At 32.4% G+C, this 21965-nt stretch overlaps 2 protein-coding genes across 7 annotated transcripts; one reads left to right on the top strand and one right to left on the bottom strand.

Moving 5' to 3' along the window:
• Nucleotides 1–15: 15 nt before the first annotated feature.
• Nucleotides 16–7511, bottom strand: LOC113511683 (m-AAA protease-interacting protein 1, mitochondrial). Of its 2 annotated transcripts, XM_052897091.1 has the most exons (5): nucleotides 6982–7511; nucleotides 3007–3472; nucleotides 1979–2419; nucleotides 800–998; nucleotides 16–200 (listed from the first exon to the last, which is right to left on the bottom strand). In XM_052897091.1, exons 2-5 carry the CDS (start codon nucleotides 3088–3090, stop codon nucleotides 16–18), a joined length of 909 nt encoding a protein of 302 aa, XP_052753051.1. In that variant the 5' UTR covers nucleotides 3091–3472; nucleotides 6982–7511. The 2 variants fall into 2 exon arrangements, with proteins under 2 accessions (XP_052753051.1, XP_052753061.1); XM_052897101.1 differs by lacking the exons at nucleotides 3007–3472; nucleotides 6982–7511 and adding an exon at nucleotides 2733–2821.
• On the top strand, nucleotides 3955–21844 carry LOC113511574 (beta-1,3-glucan-binding protein-like). 5 transcript variants are annotated; one of them, XM_052897070.1, is made up of 9 exons: nucleotides 4010–4028; nucleotides 12125–12210; nucleotides 13775–13967; nucleotides 14225–14379; nucleotides 14817–14980; nucleotides 15191–15442; nucleotides 15683–15831; nucleotides 16433–16534; nucleotides 21652–21844. In XM_052897070.1, the coding sequence occupies exons 2-9, from the start codon at nucleotides 12188–12190 to the stop codon at nucleotides 21766–21768; spliced, it is 1155 nt and encodes a 384-aa protein (XP_052753030.1). In that variant the 5' UTR covers nucleotides 4010–4028; nucleotides 12125–12187; the 3' UTR covers nucleotides 21769–21844. The 5 variants fall into 5 exon arrangements, with proteins under 5 accessions (XP_052753041.1, XP_031769356.1, XP_052753030.1 ...); XM_026895204.3 differs by lacking the exon at nucleotides 4010–4028 and adding an exon at nucleotides 9170–9306; XM_052897081.1 differs by lacking the exon at nucleotides 12125–12210 and having other exon boundaries at nucleotides 3955–4028.
• Nucleotides 21845–21965: the final 121 nt, after the last annotated feature.

Raw genomic sequence — 21965 nt, 5'->3', positions numbered from 1 at the left:
TTTTTTCTATCATGATTATCGACGTAACACTTCAAATCGTGTAACCTTAAAATAAGCTATGGTCCATTCTGGGATACAGTGAGGTGTATATTCACGATGAAATCTGGCAAATATTTCTGTGAATATCAAAGAATCGATGCTATTTATTGGAGTCCACTTAAGTGCCAAGAACGCCATGTCCACATCACAAAATTTTTTATCTGTAAAATAAAAAAAAAATGTTCTCATGTCAGTTGCGAATTCATAATGAAGTCAAAAAATAAGGTAAGATTAAATGTTGAAGAAAATATCCAATGACCAAATTTGATAGATGATTAATTTTAAAATAAAGATATTAATGTATGCCTAAATTGATACCTACCTAAATATGCCTGAGTTTATGTAATTCTATTGTAATAATTTAAGGTACTCTTACACCGAAAATTTCAACTGCATGATCCTGGAAATACTCTGTAAAGTGTATTGTCACGGTAGTCAAAATAAAAAAAATACATTAATACCCACTTAAACTAGATATTACTGTATTTTTACTGTTTTGTACTAACACTCTTAAACTCTAGTAGTTAAATTTGTTTTGTTATATTTTATATCTTCTTGTTACTTATAAAAAATATTCGACACAATGTAGTTTTGTAGCGAATAAATAAATTGAATAGAATTATATTGAATTCAAGGAAATGATTGCAATTGTAACCTACTAGCTGCTGCTTATATGAAGTAACAATCGTTAACATTGTGAAATTATTGTTAAAAAATGCTCATGTAAGCACACCTAAGTACTCACTAAGTATTCACGTACCAGCAATTCTAATGAAATATACTTTGCGCGGGGAAGATATCTGAATGTCATTTCTATGTAATGCCAGCAGGGATCGCTGACGCTCGTTCCAGTTGCGCTCTAATTCACGCAACAAACTCAATCGAGCAGGTTTTGTCAGAAGACCATTCAACTCGCCATATTCGCCTTGGCTAATTACTTGAGTCACACGTGATATAGCCTGTACATAACCATTTCATAAAAAATATAATTTAATTGTGTTTACAGCAAGTACTTAAAAATAAACTATCAATTACCTATTAAACCTAAGACAATAAGGATAAGAATATCTTATATAATCACGCTACCCAGGATATGGTCCACCTATGTACAAGATAATAATTTCATTCAAATCTATTAAGCCGTTTAAGCTTGAACAACAAATATCCAAATATCCATCATCACATTTTTATCATCATTTCAGTCATTATCCGTCCACTGCTGAACGTGGCTTACGTTCCTCTGTAGACTGCCATAAAAAACGGTCCTAAGGCACCTGCATCCACTGACTCCCTGCAATATATTTCAGGTCGTCACTCCATTTAGTGGCGGGTCGTCCTACACTGCGTTTTTTTTTTAAGTCCCAAACTTTATATCACAATATCAATTAATCCCATTTAAATTTTAGATGGTAAATAGGTCACAGTAATATCTTTATTCTTAGTTAACTAATATGAACTAGATTTTAAATCGATTCTCTAAATTATTAAAATTATAGTTTATAATGGTCCATAAATCAATACTTATAAGAAAGCTTTAAATTGAAATATTCGTTTTAAAGAATAGTGCCACTGAATATACCTCATTGTCTTAGTACTTAGAAATGGCAGAGCAACACATGAGAGACGGTACCATGGGAATCATATAGCGTATTGTTGATAGTGGTGTTCGCACGGTAGGTGGTAAAAGGTGATGGTTATTTTCCTTCAGATGGGATTTCAGCTAATATTCCATAAATAAAAAAAAATTCAATGTATGTGCAGGTATGATTAGATTTGTTTTCGCACTTATAAAATATACCTACAATATGCTATTATCGAAAAGTTGTATAGTTTGCAGATTGATCTGTTTACAGCATCAGATATTAAATGTCAATTAAATATATTTCATGCCCGTTTATACGCTATTATGAATCTAGGCATTGTTTTAAATTATTCTCACCTGTTTTGTACCAAATTTAAACTCTTTCTCCATGAATGTGGGATCCCAAACATTTTTTAATACGCTAAAGTCAATTTTTATCATCAACCATGTAAAAGGATTTTGAACCAGTATAAGTTTAGGTACACGTTTCTTTTGTTCTTTATTATCCCTCTTACGAAAAAACAATGTTTTTGGAAAACCATTAAGGAAATTAAAAGTTCGCCTCGATCCGTCTTGGAGTAATTTTTGGTCATCATATTGTTCCCTTTGAGGATCGAATTGTCGAAATTGGAGAGGAGGTTGTAGTTTAAAATTTGTTGAAAGTGTGCGGGTTATGTGAGTATGCAATGGGAAAGACAAATTCCGTCTCCAACTACAATTACAACACTTCAGCAAAGGTTCAATTTGAGATGCCACTGGCCAGCCGCATCTTACTAATAATTTTGCTGAACCAGCCATCTGCAAGAAAGATGGAGCATTTAGGGTTCCTAATAGTGTACCATCATAACTTACTAATCTCATAATACACGATAATCCAATACCCCATTGGCCTCTTTAGGTACTTATACATAAAAATCTCATAGTATCTAGGTACTTTACTATTACATTATGATGAAATTTTACTTTAATAATAAAATACATAGTCAATAAAATTAATGATAGTACGGAAATAAACATATTTAAGTAACGATTATATGTAGATAACCAAAAGTGGATCTATAGAAATATAATTACAGGGAAAAAAGTAAGTAAATAAATGAAGACAACATACCGCTACCCTATTGGCAATACATAGAAAAAGACTTTTTTTAGTTTTACAACTGTATTATTTTCATACTTGTAAAATTTCCCATTTTTTAGATTATTTTTGTAGTTATTAAATTAAATAGGTTTAAATGTCAAATTGACATATTTCTTTATATAAAATATAAATTAATTTTGTGTGATAATAACTAGATAGCTGCCAATTCATCTAAAGAGGTATTATTCGATAATTAATTTATACCAGATATATAATTCGGAACTGTATATTTTAATTTACAAACCTTATATAATTTTGTTATTGTTGTGTTGACAACTTCAAGTAGGCCATTTCTGTTTCTGTTTAAAATAAATATTTCCGTTCTCATAAGATCTGTACACAAGCATATCAGCCAGGAATGGCTAACAAACTAATTCTTTTGTCTTAATATTCTTGTAAAATCTACTAGTGGTAGAGCATGCGCAAGTGACAATCATCATATTAGCCATTATCTGGTCACTGCTTAACAAAGACCTCCCCCGTAGACTGCCATAAGGAATGATCCTGAGTCATTTACATCCACTGACTCCGTGTGACTCCCCCTCCATTTGAGGTCGTCACTCCATCTAGTGGAGGATCAAGAAAATTTTCTCCCCATCGGTTGTCGGTTCTTTGAGCTACGTGACCAGCCCATTGCCACTTCAATTTGCTTATTCTTCGGCATATGTCGGTCACTTTGGTTCTGTTTTTCTGCAGATATCCCCATTAAGCTGCAAATATACATAGCTTTTACTTTTACTAATAAAAAATATACCGTACTAATGTGTAAAATTAAAAATTACAAGCTACAAAATTATTTCCTCAAAAATTGTCCTCAAAAATTATAATTGCTTTGCCCCGTATGATTCCGACATCGCTGACAAGGCTGACCCTTACTTTCCCGTGGGTGTTGTAAAAGATAACTAAAGGAACTTAATGGTCTAGGGAGGAAAGCTTGACAACTATTGGCAAAACCCCCCAATAGAGGGAGGCCTATATTCAGCAGTAGACAGGTAATGGCTGAAATGACGATGATGATAGTACCTAAAGCAAGAAAATATATGATACCTAGCTACCTATGTCTACATATTCAGACAATAGCTTTGCGTGTAGTCTCATTTACGCTTCACATACATATAATAATATGATCTATTACCTACTATCTACATAATAATCTATGCCGCTAGTCATATAAAATAAATAGCATGTTATATAATTGTACATATAACGAGAACTATTATCAGCAGTATGGGGAATTATTTGTGCTTCAGAGGTCCCTTTCCAACGGTGAGTATCTAATTACTACTATTATTATTATTTTTTATACAACTTAGAATGGGTTACAAGCTGACGGCCCACCTGATGGAAAGCGCTAATTGTCGCCTATAGACATGAGCAGTACCATGGACATAACAGAGTATACTGTTTCGCCCATGATACCCCCCATGCGTTGCCATTCCTGAGGACTCAGATGTTATTCCTCGGTACCCTATAAATTCACGCCATATCCCACCCTTCAAATCAAAACACAGCCATGCAAACACAACTGCTTTACAGTTGAAACACGAATGGGACAAAGGTACCCAAGCAAACGACTTTTGTACAAAGTCTCTCTATGGTATTGGTTTTTAAAATTAGCCTAATTTAAAAACCAATGTATATTTTATCAGAGTCGGTCGAGCAAGTAAAAAACATAACTTGACCTCTCCATTGTTCGTACAAAAAGGGGTCAAGCCATATGGGAGTCACGTATGTAGATATATCAGTCATGCTATACTGTATAAAAAAGTCCTTAGTATTTACCTATAATAATATTTACATATATTTTGAAGTTTATTAATATACATATATCAAACACTAATATGCATACTAAATAGTATATTTAGATAGTAGGGTTTCACCTATGTTTAAAGATGTTTGTAACATTTACTTTGAAATAAACTTATTATTATCAGAATTATAGATATTCTTGTTATTTTTTTTTTCTTTTATTTATTGTTTTTATACTTATTTTTTTCTGAGATTTTGTTTTTTCTTTTACTTTTTGTGTAATATCTACATCAATATATATAAATATTTGATAATGAAACGGTGCCCCGTGTAGGTGCAAACTGAAAATCAGCGCTGAACGAACATCAGTCCAGCAAAAGCTGAGTTTGTACCTATTGCCAGGCGCATACGAATACTGCACGATATGAATATATGTACATTATAATTTCTGTGAAGAATGGCAATAAATTTAATTATTATTTTTTTTAAAAAGATATTATGGTTTAAGAAGCTTAATGATTGAATAATAATAATTATTTTGTTTCTCGTAGAACAATATTTTTCTATCAATATCATTGAGAAGTGATATTAAAACCAACCACGAGTATTTTAGTTTTTGGTTACATAACATTTGGAATAAATTTAAAATTAAGATATTTTCTGTGACTTATGCAAAAAAATTTTTAACATATATCTAAATGTAATAATAATTTAATTGAATGTATTTCGTATACCTATTTAAAGATTACTAAACATGTGGATGATAATGGAATGGAAACTGCTTGTGCTATTGGTATACGCTGGCGGGACACTTGATGATAGATAAGAATAAAACCAGGTCAGTCAGCCCATTGTGACGGATTTAAGAATTAGAATTAGTAACACCGGTTTCCAGGGAGAACTACATGGATATCGACCAGGCAGAGTATATTGCCCGCAATGGACATTAAAATCCCCATTACTAACAATCCCTCTTTTCCCTGCCGTTAAGCATGATAGATATGTATAATCAATATTGTTACCTACATACAATATAATTATTATATTAAACTTGTAGATAGATACTTATTAAATATTTTAAAACACAAAAAGATAACGGTAATCATTATTAACAAAATTATAAGCAGATAATAACTCAATAGATTTGCAGGAGGTTTGTCAAAAATATCTTTAATTACCTACCATAAAAACGTCCGGTTTTCATAGAATTTAATTAATTTGTTAGTTGATTTTAATAGCAGTTATCGTATTATTTTATTTTCATTATTATTTAGATTATTAATTCTGGTACGATTTATAATAAATATGAATAAATTTGGATATCATTTACTGACTCAGTCTAACAACAATTTGATTGAACTTTAATACATAGATAGTTTATGTTCTAGGCGTTGCTCTGTGTTAATAAGATCCCAGTTCGATACCCGAACGGATCAATTTAAAAACGAACATTTCGGAATCTATCCGATCTGGTTCGGGTGTTCGGTTTGGGTGTTCTGGGTTCTGCCTCCGATATTCATTACCTAGTTTCTCATTACACGAGATATCCAGCTTGAGTACCATGCCATTAGAAAGATTATTTGGCACTTTAAAATAAATGAATAAAAAAATCTTAGCCACTATACTCTTGATAGAGAGGTCGTAGTCATTATTAAGAGAACATGACTGTTCTATTTCTTTTATGGGATACAATAAATAAAAAATAAATTAATGTTTCTCTTTGTATGAGTCGCATATCTCTCCACGGCTTCTCCTTATGAAAACAACGCCTTGCTTAATCAGTGTTTGCTTGCAATGCAACAAGCGTAGTTTAGGCACTATTAAACACCCTCACTGGTTGGTATTTAATGTTAATTCTTACAATATTTAATTTAAATAGCTATACATTCAAATATTTCTGCGTGCATAATAATTGCAAGCATAATTGTTGACACTATAGTTGTTTGATTAATTGATTAAGTTATCAATAACAGTGACCAAAGTACTCGTAGAAAAATATCTAAAAGCTAGAGTTTTGTGTAAATATTTGTGTACGAAGTAGATAATCTTACAAATATAATGTTTTATTTTGGTACGCCATTTAGAAGTGGTATTTTACTTCCGAAACAAACGATAAAAAGGTAGTTTATCATATGATTATTATTAAATTTCTTACATTGATGTGACAATATTTTATGCCTTATCCAATTCATAGCTTATACGTTAATACAAGTATATGTATACTTGATACTGTCGGCACTATCAAGGCAGAATCGATCCGATCGAGCAAATAAGCAAGAGAGATAGATAGCTAATTTTGCACTATTTAAAAATCTAAGTAGGTAAACACAACATACTGGGTAATTAATAGGTAAATATCTGGAGACTATTCTATTTTCTTTTCTTTTTTTAATCCAGTACTATATACATTTTTTTTTTTCAATTTTATCTTTTTTTAGTTATGTTTAAACAGGGATGCTGCTGTTCATACCTCGATTTCAAGTTTCCTTGGCGGTCTTTTTGTATATTTGTATCCATTAACTATTCATTTTTGATGCTAAATAGTCGACACGACGTCTACTATAGGTATAATGAATACGAGGAAAAAGACATCACAAAATACACTATGCCGACCTTATCACTTCACAAGCTATGTTTATCCCGCCGTGTACTTGAAGTATATGACTAAGTTGTTGAGTATTTTGTATTTCTACCATAAATAGCACTGGCCATCTTACTCTTTTAAAATAAAAACATAGGTACGTTTTGCTGCTCCACAGTAGAAATGTATGTGACGTTATGAATTACTTTGCTTTATATAGATTGCTTTCCTTTGTGTGTTCTACTGCTTGTATAACAGATCCTGTTCTTAGGAACTGTTTGAAATGATGCTCATAGCTACCTTTTACCTTTTTTTTAGCACCGTTTGCTATCGACAAGAAATTCATACTCTCACGCTTGAACCTAAACGGTCACGTACAGTGCGGTTTCAAAAGAATTTTCTCTCTCAAACGCTGAGGCTGTGAAGTAAGCTCCCTGTGAGGTTTTCCCTAGAGACTACAATATGGGGTTCTTCAAAAAGGGTATATTAAGGTTTCTTCAGGGTCGGAAGCGAGCACGTGACACCCCTAGTATTGTAGGCGTCCATGTGCTACAGTAGCTGTTTACTATCAGACGGGCTGTATGCTCGTTTGCCACCTTCGTGGTATAAAAAAAAATAACAACTATTACTTAGATTGCATAGAAATTAGGTTATATTTTTTATCTACGCCATGGGGTTTATAAAAAAAAAATAGGTTATTATTATCTGCGACGTAACTTACAATATAGGCGGGATGAATAGTACCCTATGAGGATAGTATTCGAGTTAACAACCCCATTACTAGGAATATTCATAGCACTGAAACTATTAATGTATATACCTTGTCCACGCGGTTCCTTCTGAAAGTTTTTTAAGAATTTGTGACGATGGACTAATAGACTTGCTTTGAACCTCACTAAATCATCCCTCTCTGGTGTACTAACCTCACCAACATATACCAACAGTGTAAGCGGAGTTACCATTCCATTTTCATCCCATAAAGAAATGGTACCTTCTGCCTTTCTTTATCCTAAATAATAAATATATACCAAATTTCATGACGATTAAGCCATTAAAGCGTTCAAAGGTAACAAAAACCTTGCTTTCTCTTTTATAGTAATAGTAAGAATTAAATTATCATATGTAGGCGGTACTACAGCCCCTCAAGCAGTGCCAGATTGACTATAGGTATATCGAAGTATTGACGTGTATGTACAGTAAGGCTACAATTTCTATTCGAGTATAGAACCAGAGTACGAAACCCATCCCAGTGCAGAAAGGTGTAAGACAGGGTGACGTCATATCCCCGAAACTCTTTACATCTAAATTGAAGATATTTTCAAACTCTTGGACTGAAAAAGAAGTATAATTGTTAATGGCGAATACATCACTTCACTTCGATTTGCCGATGACATAGTAATTATCGCGAAATCTGTGGAAAATCTGAATACTATGCTCAATGATCTCAATGGTGTTTCTCAACAGGTAAGTCTTAATAAGAACATGGACAAGACTGAGATCATGTCTAACGTCCATGTCACACCTATAACGATTACGATTGAGAACACTACGTTCGAAGTTGTTGATGAGTATGTATACCTGGGACAAGTTGTCCTAATGGGTAAGTCCAAATTCGACCAAGAGGTCAACCGTCAAATCCAACTCGGCTGGGCAGCGTTCGGGAAACTACGCCACATCTTTTCATCCAAAATAGCTCAGAATTTGAACCAGGATTTGAATTTGACTAGGGGTCAGCCCACTAAAGGATAAACAACTCTCAAAATCTCACGAGTAGAAAATTATTTATAAGAGGAAGGAAAGGTGGCCTATACTAGTTATATACCTTTTTAGATCGACCTCCACGCGTCTCCTCTGAAAACCATCATGCTTCATTTTTGATGCATTCGTCACAATAACACAACTAACATGCTTTTATCTTCACCAATCATCATCATTGGTGGCCTGCCAGCGTATAACGATAGCATAAGCGACGTTACTCATCAGGTAGATATTCATTATCACCGCAAATGGTATTATTTATACTGTGTATTATATTATAGATGCTTTAACCACTATAATGTTGAGATCAAATTAGTCATTGAATAGTGAGTAATTTGTTCCATTATTTTAGTGTTTAAGCTTCCTAGTAAACAGTCATAGTTAGCTTTGCTTTTAATTAACACTGTTCGATTATATGTAGTGTTAACATTTAATTGGAAATTTATATCAACTAATGTAAGTTGTACATATCTAAATACATTTTTTTCTTAAGTAATTGTAATGCCCCACCGTCACAAACTGGTCCATTTTTTCTTATCGGAAGAAAAACTCTCGAAATCTTATACGAGAGACAGATTTGGTGGTTTTCAGAGTTTTACGTAAATCAGGACACGGGATTTTCATATGTCATGACTATCTTACCCGGCACTTGAACCTCCACGTATTTTACTTATCAGGTTAAAAATACTATCTACCTCCCAAGTTGGAATAAACAATACACGTTTACAAAATTACATTAAAATCAGTCGAGCGGTTTTGCATGTATATATATATATATTATATATATATATATATATATATGGTATATATATATACCCTTCATATATCTAGACCTCGGTACGGGTTAAATTTCCAAGTATATCTTTTTGCATTATCTCTGTATTTTATACGTATAAAATCTTTACAAAACATAATAAAGTACTCGTGTATCTACTATCTATCGTCTATCTACTAGGTGGCTAAAACTTATGATATTCATATAAATAGTTATGCGTGATTCCTTTACAGCTTCTATATTTATTGTCTTATAATTTCTGCACCTTTTCAATGCGTAATAACTCATTATATTTATTAAATAACTAGCGACCCGTCCCGGCTTCGCACGGGTGGACATTTTTACATTTTATATATACTATAACCTGCCCAAGAGTATGAAGAATAATTGTACAAAGTTTCGTTAAAATCCGTCGAGTAGTTTTTGTTTCTATTACGAACATACAGACAGACAGACAGAAATTTTACTGATTGCATTTTTGGCATCAGTATCGATCACTAATCACACCCTGATAGTTATTTTAAAAATATATTTCATGTACAGAATTGACCTCTCTACAGATTTATTATAAGTATAGAAGATTAATTGATACGTCAAGGTACATTGTGTGCATAAGTATATATACTCATAACATTATTAAAAAAAGTAGCTAAATTCACAATTAGCTGACAAAAAGTTGACTCGTTTTTAAGGCTCGATGCTCTATCTATATAATCTAAGGCTATAATCATAATATATCCAGTAGTGTTGTTTTTTTTTTTCATTATTATTATATCTATAAAATTAATGTAAGACATTTCTTTCAGAAGGGAATATTTTAAAAGATCTTTACGTATTATATAGGAATATTTTTTATGGATGAAAATGGAATGATAGCCCCACTTGCGTTATCGTTATATACTGGCAGGGCACCCACAAGAGATGATAGATTAAATGAAAGCAGGTCAGTTGGCCCACCGTGACGAACTTAACAAAAATTAATTATGAAAGTATCCAGAGGGAACCGCGTAGAGATCGACCTGATATATTGCTAGCAATGGCATTGTTAGAGACTATTAATAACAATCACTTTTCCTCCTGTTATGTGAAAATCATTTCTTTTGAAATCTGTAAAATTTACCACGTCCATTTAGATTTTATAAAGTTTTTACAATAAAATGATATAGGTATTCATAATTAAATCTGAATCTTGTCTGACTGTCTAGTTTTACATGACGTCAGTATTTAATTCTTAGAAAGCATTTTGTTTTTAGGTATATGCCAGGAAAAAGTTTTCAACATAAGTATGTATATTAAAGAAAAGTATTTATATTTCTTGGGTTTGAAGCTTACTCACCTCATATTAATCAAACAATAAAAATACAATAATTAATTGCTTATGACAGATATGTGATACATTTTTTTTATCTTTGTTAATAGTGATTGGTTATAGATACTTATAATATTTCGAACATAATCTGTAAAAATCTACATAATTATGATATAAAAGATCCCTATCTAAATGATGTGATATTACTTAATTATTTAAAAACATCCATGAGTGACGAATGCAATAACAAATAAATAAGTAAATATATAATAATGTGTACTAGCATTTAACCGTGGCTTCTTTTATTTACTTATAGTTATAATAAAAAGAAACAGAGTTATTATCAAACATGCCAACAAGAACCCAGTAACGTACACATCTATAAACACTTGCGTTATAAGACAAATAACGCAATCAAAGAACAAAATAATAAATTGTACCTATCAGTATCATAATGCTAGTTTCATATGAAATTATACCTACTAACCGGGGTAGGATATTTGATGAAGAACATTTTTATTCTTTTTACTATTAAAAATATATCATTCTACAGTTTAATAAATTCAGAGTAATAGAAACGTACTTAAATATATGTACGACAAGACTGGTTGACACTGGTTTATGAGATGACTCTCATAGTGCAAGATTAAAAACAAAATTAAATTTAAAAGTAAAATATCTAAAAAATAGTAAAACTTTGAAATGATCGATACCTAGGTATAAGACAGATGTACTCATAAAAATCTTTATTTATATATATATATATATATATATATATATATATATAAGTGATATAAGATTTAGAGATACAAAAACAATAAATTTTAGATTTTTTCTGTATGTTTGTTCCGAGGTTACGTAAAAATTATTGCAATATTAAATATGTTTTATCTAGCGACGCTATCTAGAAATGGTCTATTTCATTGGTTTTCCTTCATGAAGTGGCAGTCAAAAAGCTAATATCAATAAATAGTATGAACATAGTAGATATGTATGATTCTACGCGACTAATCTGAAGAGATATTTGAAATATTATTAATTTTACTATTATAATTGTCCTTGTGATCGCCTCAGTCTATGTATATATTTGTAATTTATGAGTTTGTATTTCTTTTTTACACGACCTCATATCGATAAGATTGTGGCAACTGTGATTTATGATAAAATGTTAATTATTTTTTTGTTGTTAGGTGATATAAAAACAAAGAAAACATTATATATCTAACCATTGTAGATGTTGCAACAATCGGTACATGGCTTTAATTTCATTGCAAAGGTAAGTTGTACTTAGTTTATTTTTTAAGTTATGATAACAATTGGGGGGAAAGGGCTTGTTAGTAATGGAGACTAAGAATCCCATTACTAGCAATATACCAACCCAACCCAGGTCGACCTCCTCGCGGTTCCCCCTGGAAACTATCATGATTAATTCCTGATGAATTCATCATAATGGACTAACTGGCCTGTTTTCACTCTCCTCTATCACCGTTCATTAGTGCTCCGCCAGCATATTCCGTTAACGCAGGCGGAGATACCATTCCATTTTCACCCATCAAAAAAAAATTGTTTATTTAGACAACTTAAGGCCTATTTTGTTAGTTACAAATGTACTTAACCTATGTTAGTAAATGAGAGATCATGACGCTCTTGCATTGATAACCTGTCCCACCCAATATTTTAGGATGGGGCAGTTCATTTTACCGGTAATTGTATTCAGGACACTGAGCTAACACACACCATACTCAATAGTGAGATAATTCGTTTGCGCCGTATTCCGCAAAAATCATCTCTCTCTCTCTCTCTCTCTCTCTCGCTCTCGTGCAAACATTTGTGATGCACTACAGTAACGTGTAGCCCCAACAGTGCCTTGACGGCATTATTATATTGGACTCGAAAAGCACTGTAAGTTTTTTGATTATAGTTGACCCACATCATACAGAACACCTGACAAAAAGCTTTAAACATTATTATTATTATTATTTTGACTTGTTTTGTACACCTAGCAAACCTAGCAAACCTATGAGCTAACAAGTTACTTCTAACTGCCACTGCTCTTCTTTCGCGTTTTATGTCTAAGTCATCTTTCAAAGTACTTGCAATAATGTGTCCGAGATATTTAAAATCAGTTACCACTGCAAGTAGGTACATTTCCATTAAGTGATATAGGAGGAACATACTTCGGTTTTTTATTTCCAGATACAAATATCATGATTGAGGGGATTAGCAATACATGTTGTCGGCATAGCTTATGTTATTGACGCTTACTCCATCAATATAACAACCAGCATGTATTCTCCTGAGCTCCTCAATTAGGCCATTTACATACATACTAAACAAGTTGAGTAAACTCAGCGCACCTTGCCTCACTCCGTATTTTAATCGGTAAAATCAGATAAAGCATCATTCCACGTCACCTGATTACTTTGATTATTGTACCAATACCCAATAACTCTAACTAGAGTTAGAGTTAAATGTAGATAATGTACTCAAATTATATGGTATAATCGAATTGTATCCATAATGCAATCATTATGGAATGAGCACCTTTCCAAAAATTTTACCTTTGCTCTGCAATATTATTATAGTGTTTTTCATAAAACGCCATAGATACAATTTATTGAAAGGCTGACTAGGTGCTAGCAAATCTTTGCCGCTTTCAAGTATTTATAGACGACAGAAACTACTTCAAGTGGACTATCAGCTCCTTTAACTTCCTAACAATAAAATATATTAAACTAGTGTAGCTTTCTTGATTAATACGTAAATTAATCCGGTTGTTATTAAATTAAAAAATAACGATGATAAAATAATTTGTAGTATGTTGTCCAACTTCTTTCCAGCAATATGCTGCTGTTACTAGCGTCCATAGCGGGGTTGGTGTCATTAGGAGCAGCCTGTACGCCTAGCGCTACCACAGTGAGCGGCACTCATGCGCCGGGTACTGTGTGCTCGGGAGATTTGATATTTTCTGACGATTTCGATTATTTCGACCTTGAGAAATGGCAGCATGAAAACACACTAGCCGGCGGGGGCGTAAGTATAATAATTTTACTATTATTACCTTACTACTATTAACAGATGGCAATAGTACTATCGGAATGATAAAAGAATATATTTAAATTTATAATTACTTCCTATACTATATTTATCATATCCATCATTAAATTAGTCTTTATTTCATTCTAATTAGATATATTTTTTATTACAAAAAAATATATACCTATATATAACACAATATACTTTTTGTTACTTTGATATCCGACTTGTTTTTTTTTTTACTATTATTTTAGAACTGGGAATTCCAATACTATTGTAACAACCGGACAAATTCATTCACCCATAGTGGAACACTATTCATTCGGCCATCATTGACATCGGATCAGTTCGGAGAGCCGTTCCTCAGCACTGGTCATTTGAATATTGAAGGTGGAGCACCCGCAGACAGGTGCGGTACATACTCGTATATAGTTTATATCATATTATGTTTTTATATTACCTACAATGGTGACAAACAAACATAAAACGTGTCTGATGGTAAACGAATTTCAGTAATGACGACCTTTAAGACTCAATCCTCAAGAAACCTTAATTTAATCAATCTGAAAATACGTTTTACTAATTTGGCCCGACAATCATTCCAAGTTACAGCTTAATTAAGAAACTGGTAAATGATGATTAAATAGTGATGTTTATATCTGTAGCGTGTAATTTTATGTGTATTTTATGTAAATATAATTTTATTTGATATCATGCAACATATTTATTTATGCTGTGTATTATTTTTTACTTATTTTCTTTTTTTTTTCTACCCAAAAGTTGTAAATAATTATAAGAATATTTTTGTGGTATAATAATATATATAAATAAAAAAAAAATTAATAGGTGCACGAATCCTCAATGGTGGGGCTGCGATAGACAGGGTACTCCAGCTAATGTGCTGAACCCGATCAAGAGTGCACGTCTTCGTACTGTAAATTCCTTTAGTTTCCGCTATGGTCGTGTGGAAGTCCGTGCTAAGATGCCCGCAGGCGACTGGTTATGGCCAGGTAACATCACAGCTTATCGTAAATACTTACATATATTTTTTTGCAACATGAAATACCAAATAAGCTAACGGTCCACTTGATGGAAAACGGTAATCTTCGACTATAAATATATATATACCACTTTCCATCAGGTTGGCCGTCAGCTTGTTTGCCATTCTAAGTTGCATATATATATATATATATGAGTAAGATGTTTATTTATCTTTTCAGCTATTTGGCTAATGCCAGCATACAATGCCTACGGCAGTTGGCCTTCTTCAGGGGAAATAGATTTAGTGGAATCCCGTGGTAATAGAAACATGTTCAGCAACGGGTTACATATAGGAACTCAAGAGGCCGGCTCTACCTTACATTATGGGCCTTATCCTGGGCTTAACGGCTGGGAGCGAGCCCACTGGATCAGAAGAAACGGTGCTGGTTATGATACCGATTTTCACCGATACCAACTTGAGTGGACTCCCGGTAAACAATATTCTTATGTATCATCACTCTTATAATCTATTTAACGTCTGTGGCGCATTTTTTTTTTTCAGAACATAGAGTAAGCATGTTAATAACTCGGTCATTGATTTAATTGTATAGTACTAAAAAATAAAATATATAAAACCTTTTAAATTATATTAACGAAATAAATCTATATGTGCAATGGCAATAATGAATTATATTGAGAAAGTCTACATAAATCCTCTATGTTATTTACAGATTTCATTAGGTTCAGTATTGATGATGTTGAGCTGGGCCGTGCTACACCTGGCAATGGTGGCTTCTGGGAATATGGCGGCTTTAATAGTAATCCTAATATCTTAAACCCATGGAGATACGGAAGCAAAATGGCACCATTTGATGAAAAGGTAAATAGTTCATACTACGGAACAACGCCCAAAGTAAGAGGAGCTAGCACTATGGGTTTTGTATACGTAATATATATTCTTTTTTTTTTTGTAAATACATACACACTGGCTGTTTTCCGCGACTTTGCTAGATGTTGACTAATATATACTAATATAAACTATGCCCTATGTTAATAAAGGATATAACTTACCTGTGTACCAAATTTCATTCATCAGTCATTTAAGTGTAATTAAATAACAAACGTACCAACATCTAAACATCTTTACAAAGTTTCACATATATGTATAAATTTGTATACATTGTAAGATTATAAATAAAAATCACCCAGACCACAGATAATATAATACTATACCCCAGACTAACATAAACAGACATACTTATGAATACAAATGTATCTTGCAGGGATTGAACCCGTGATCACCAGGTGATGCGATGTCTTAAGTCTCTATACCGCAAAAGTTGTCAATACGTATATTAAATTGTTGTAAAAATTCTTACATACATGGTATATAGTATAAGAGACCTCAATAATCTACTGTAATAAGTAATTTTAGGTTTTTAAAAGACAAAGAAAAAAGTCATTTACTTTTATAATTTCAGTTCTACATAATTATGAACGTCGCAGTTGGTGGTACAAATGGTTTCTTTCCTGATGGCGTTGATAATCCAAATCCCAAGCCCTGGTGGAATGGCTCACCTACTGTTAGTATTTATCTAAATAATACATAATAAGAATTTTATGATGATGATATTAACTTTTATACTTTCGCGATGCATGTTCTATAAAAGACGGGAATAAATGCGATCATTTAAATAAACTATGATAATTTGACTAAACTGTCTCGACGTTTCGACTAATCTACTCGTAACTATGACCAGAGTAACCTGGTCGAAACGTCGAGACAATTCTGGTAAATTATCACTGTCCAAATGATCGCGTTATTTCCAGTCTCTTATAAAAGACAAAAATATGACAATATCAGAGTTTCTTCATATCGGGGTGGTGAGGAGTGAGGGAAATGTTAGTAACGAAGTGGCATTATTGCTAGTAATGTGTCCTGTCTGACAATATTATCTGTTTTTTTTTTTTTTTTTTTTTTTTTATTTTATTAAAGTTAACAAACAGTAATACAATATATAATTATAATAAGATTACATTTAAATGTGATTAATAGTACTACCAACAACGTTAACTACAGATTGCTATATAAAGAAAGAAAGTATATAAACATGCAATTATTGCCGAGAAGTGGAGCTGACACAACCACGTCACCGGTACAAATTATGCAAAACAACCAACAAAAAAAAAAAGTTATTTAACTATACACATGTATTTTATAATTTATTAATTATGTGCACGCATTACTAAATTCCTGAGAGAGGGAGGAGGTTACTAATTGTTTAGCTACCATTTTTTTGAAAGTTAATGGTTTAGTAGCAAATATATCAATATTATAAAATTTGTCATTATATATTTTCAAAATTCTATTTATGGGTGAACGAATACCGGAATTGGTACGGTATCTGTTAATTGCAAACAATTCTTGTCTTCGTGAATTTCTCATTTGTGTACGCACTGGAACTTTATAATTTATCTGATTTGTTAATGAAATACAGTCATATTTACCCTGAATAATATCATACAGAATCATAATCTCTAGTTGTATGCGCCTTGATTTTAAGTCTTGCAAATTATATTTATACAATAATTGGTCATATGAACGACGGTTATGAGAAAATTTATATTGTAAACGTCGCAAAAATTTTTTCTGTACCATTTCAATTTTATCACAGTAAAACTTATAAATAGGATTCCATATAGTTACAGCATATTCCAATTGAGATCGAATAAGGTTTTTATATAAATATAAATAAGTAGTGGGTTTCTTAAAGTTATTCGTACATCTCATTACAAAACCATACATTCTGTATGCCTTAGCAACAATATTATCAATATGTGTATCAAGCACAAGTCTAGTATCCAATGTAAGACCTAAATCTTTAATTGTTTGTACATTATCAAGGACACAATTGCATAATGTATATGAAAAATTACTAATATTTCGTTTCCTTGTGAAGGTTATAGTTTTGCATTTATGCAAACTGAGAGTTAATTTATTAATTTTACAGTATGCAGTGAAACGGTTTAAATCTTCTTGAAAAAGTATATGATCGTTAGGAGTGTCGATTATATGATAAATTTTAAGATCGTCTGCATATAATAAAATTTTACAAAAATTAAAACATGTGTAAATATCATTTATAAATATAATAAATAGTAGGGGCCCTAGAATTGATCCTTGCGGCACTCCTGAACTTATAGGTACATTATTAGATTCATATCCATTAATAATAACTTTCTGGGTTCTGTTTGTGATATATGATTTAAACCATCGCCAAAGATTGCCTCGTATACCGTTATACGCAATTTTTTCTAAAAGACGTTTATGATCTATTGTATCAAAAGCTTTCCGGAAATCTGTATATACACTGTCTGTCTGTTTGTTTTTGTCTAGTGTGTCAAATAGATAACTCGTATATAATAGTAAGTTTGTACTTGTAGAACGACGTTCTACAAAACCATGTTGCTGGGGAATAATATTATTATGTATGATCGGATAGATAATATTATGAACTAGTCTCTCAAGAAGTTTTGATAGAGCCGGCAAGATTGAAATTGGGCGATAATTTTCAATATTTCTTTTACAACCACCCTTATGAATTGGCACTACACGTGCTGACTTCCAAATAGTTGGGCATACACCTTCGTGTAGACATTTATTAAATAGATAATGTAAGGGCTTGCATATAGTACTAGCAGTAAATTTTAAAAAAATTGCTGGAATATTATCAGTGCCAGTACCCTTCGATGCATCAAGCAATTTAAGTTCTTTGGAAATCTGTCCATATGTAAATGTTATATTGTGTATTAATGTATCATTACTATAATTAGATTCGAAATTAACATTGTCCATATTAAAATCTTCTGTAACAGATGAAGGTTCAAAGACGGAATGAAAAAAATCTGAAAATAAGCTACATACTTCATGTGGCTCATCAGTTACTTTATTTTTATAGTAAACCGAGTTAGGAATGTCATCAATATTTTTATGATTAGAAACAAATGTCCAAAAAAATTTTATATTATCCTTAATACTACTTTCTACCCTACAAATATACTCTCTATGACATTTTTGTGATTCCTTTTTAAAACGTTCTCTATATAAAGAAAAAATTTCATAGTCTGACCTATTTCCATACTTCTTCCATCTAATCCACGCCTGATTTTTATTTTTGAAAATATGTATTAAAGAAGATGTAAACCAAGGCGGAAAGCGAGACGATTTTGTGAATTTAACTGGAACATGTTTTTTTATTAACCCATAAATAACTTCATAAAAACTATTAACGGCAGATTCAGCCGATTTATCTTTAAATAAATCATCCCAATCTACTTTAGACAATTCTTCATTTATTAATGAATAATTAGCGCCTTTAAAGAAATAATAAGTTTTAATTTTAGAAGGTATACACTTTAAATTAAAGTTGACAGGGACAAGAAAGTAAAAAGGTGGATGGTATTCGTCTACCGGAATAAGAGAGACTGGCGCAGGCAACAATTTACAGTCTACTATATTAGTTAAAACAAGGTCTAATAACTTGTTATTTTTATTTCTTACAGTGTTCAACTGAATACAGTTCATTTCAGTACTAAAGGATGCCAGTTTTTTGTCTATTAAAGTAGATCTACTTGTAAGAACTGGTTGTAGATGTAGTCCATTAGAATGCCAGTCAAGTGTAGATGAATTGTAATCACCAACTATGCAGTATGTTTGGATGTTACGTTCATATACTATATGTTCAATGTATTCTGTGTATGAGGAGTATATATCTACATGCTGATTTGGTGGAATGTAAACAGCGCTCAGTAGGCTAGTAATACCGCCGCATAAGCGTATCTCCAACAACACGAAGTCAATAATAGGTGCTGGCGATGGGCATACGGCAACCGGGAGCGGTAAGCAGGGTAGCACGGCGAGCCCACGCAGCACTGCTACGAGCACCCCACCGCCGTCTTTTCGCCCCGTTGATATTCGATCCCTATCACAACGGTATAAACAATAGCGGCTATCAATAAATTCACTATCGAGAATGTCAGCATGTAGCCAGGTTTCAGTCAATATTATAATATCGTAATTATGCAATAAAATATTCATGTGTAACGTGTGCAATTTAGTCCTTAAGCCTCGACAATTTTGATAATAAATAGACAAACAATTATTCATATTTTTCCTTTAAACGATAAAAAAAGGTATATATCTATCTATATATATATTACTATTATTTATTTTCGAATAATATATATACTTTAGAGTACCTGATACACACATTAAATTATAATAGGCGTAAGTATAAAAATTGGCAAAAATGACAATGCAGCTGGTAAAAGATTTCTTAATGATAATATAATTTATACTATGTTTATATATTAAATTTATATAACGAACACCATTGACTGTATTAATGATACATTCAAAGGTATTATTTAATTTTGACCACATCATGTAACGTACGGATTGCCAAGACAGGTGAGTTGTCACTCTTACGTAATAAAATAACACTATTTTTAACCCACACGTATTTATAGTTTTGAATTTTTGCCTTTTGACGACATTCACGAAACAATAATTTATTTTTCACTGTTAAATGTTCATTTACATAGATTTTGTGTATTGAACCAGACACCGATAGCTGTTCAGAGTTGAGTCCTTTTTTGAGACGGCATGCAGCAAGTACATTATCACGCAAAATTTTTGTGGTGAATTTCACTATAATATTTTTGGGACGGGTATCCTCCCGTGAGGCGTGGGGCACTCGATGTATAGATACGATGTCACTTGATAATATTTTTTGATTTATTGCGGCACCAAGATTAGTTGTGATTGCCAAAAGATTTTCGTTACGCCGTTCTGGTACGTTGGATATTTCTATGTTGCATTCTCTCGCCTGTTGTTCCATGTGACCAATTTTAAATTCTAATGTTTTTATTAATTCCGGTAACTCATTCAGGGGCTTACTATTATGCTCGAGGGTACATATGCGTTGCTCACATATATTCTGTTGCTGATCTATTACACTCAATGAGGTCTCCACAGCCGAAAGACGGTTAATAAAATTATTTATTGATTCTCTAATACCGACATTGTCGGCTTGGAGTCGAAGTATTGACGTATTAATTTCCGACAAAGCGGTAGATATTTTCACAAGTTCATCCGACAAACACGATTTCACTGCAGTCGATATTACGTCCACAATACTTTCATCAATTTTCTTATTCCAAATACATAACTGGTCGCTAAATTTTTTTTCGAGCTCACGGAACATGTCGGTAGTTTCGTTTTCTGGTTGTTTTCGCTTTCGCAGATTTATATAAGTATTGTCCGTCACTGATAACGATGATGTAGCAATATCAGGACTTGAGGAAAACTGGGGTGGTGTGCGTTGTAAAGACATAATGTTAAAAATTATAACACTAATATGTAGTAGTATTCACGTATTATAAACAACAAACAACACGTCCACTCCAAGCAAATGCACGTCGCGAATGAAATTCTGTTCTGTTCCATCAACTTCCACATGATCCCCATGAAAGCCGTCGTGGTTAATTCTTGGCGAATTCGTTACTTTAGGCCAACTGACCTGTCTACAAGTACAAATATCAACCCTCACTGGTATTCCACTAGAATATATCGATTCATCCCATGAGAACAAAAAAGATATCTACCAGACATTTTAAATCATATATTACATCATGATAGGCCGCCACTGACTTTTGGAATGGACGAGGTGGTTGGCTGCCAACATGGCAGCTGGACGTAAATGATGGACAAGACGCATCCCTTCAAGTTGATTATGTGCGAGTTTGGGCATTATAGACAATTATTCTATATAATCTTAATATAACAACACTTGAATAAATATTGTAATAATAAATAAATAACATACATGTTTTATTTGTTTTTCGATAATTTTTAAACAAATTAAAACCAAGATATTCTAAGTTCGAAGGTTTTTTCTTATGTACTACACTGTCTTATCCAAGTCTAAATCGATTTTTTGTAATCAATAGAAT

Source organism: Galleria mellonella, unplaced genomic scaffold, assembly GCF_026898425.1.
Source record: "Galleria mellonella isolate WM207_F2 unplaced genomic scaffold, CSIRO_AGI_GalMel_v1 utg117, whole genome shotgun sequence".
Lineage (NCBI taxonomy): Eukaryota > Metazoa > Arthropoda > Insecta > Lepidoptera > Pyralidae > Galleria > Galleria mellonella.
The sequence above is the reverse complement of the archived record's forward strand: the minus strand, read 5'-3'. Positions and strand labels throughout refer to the sequence as shown.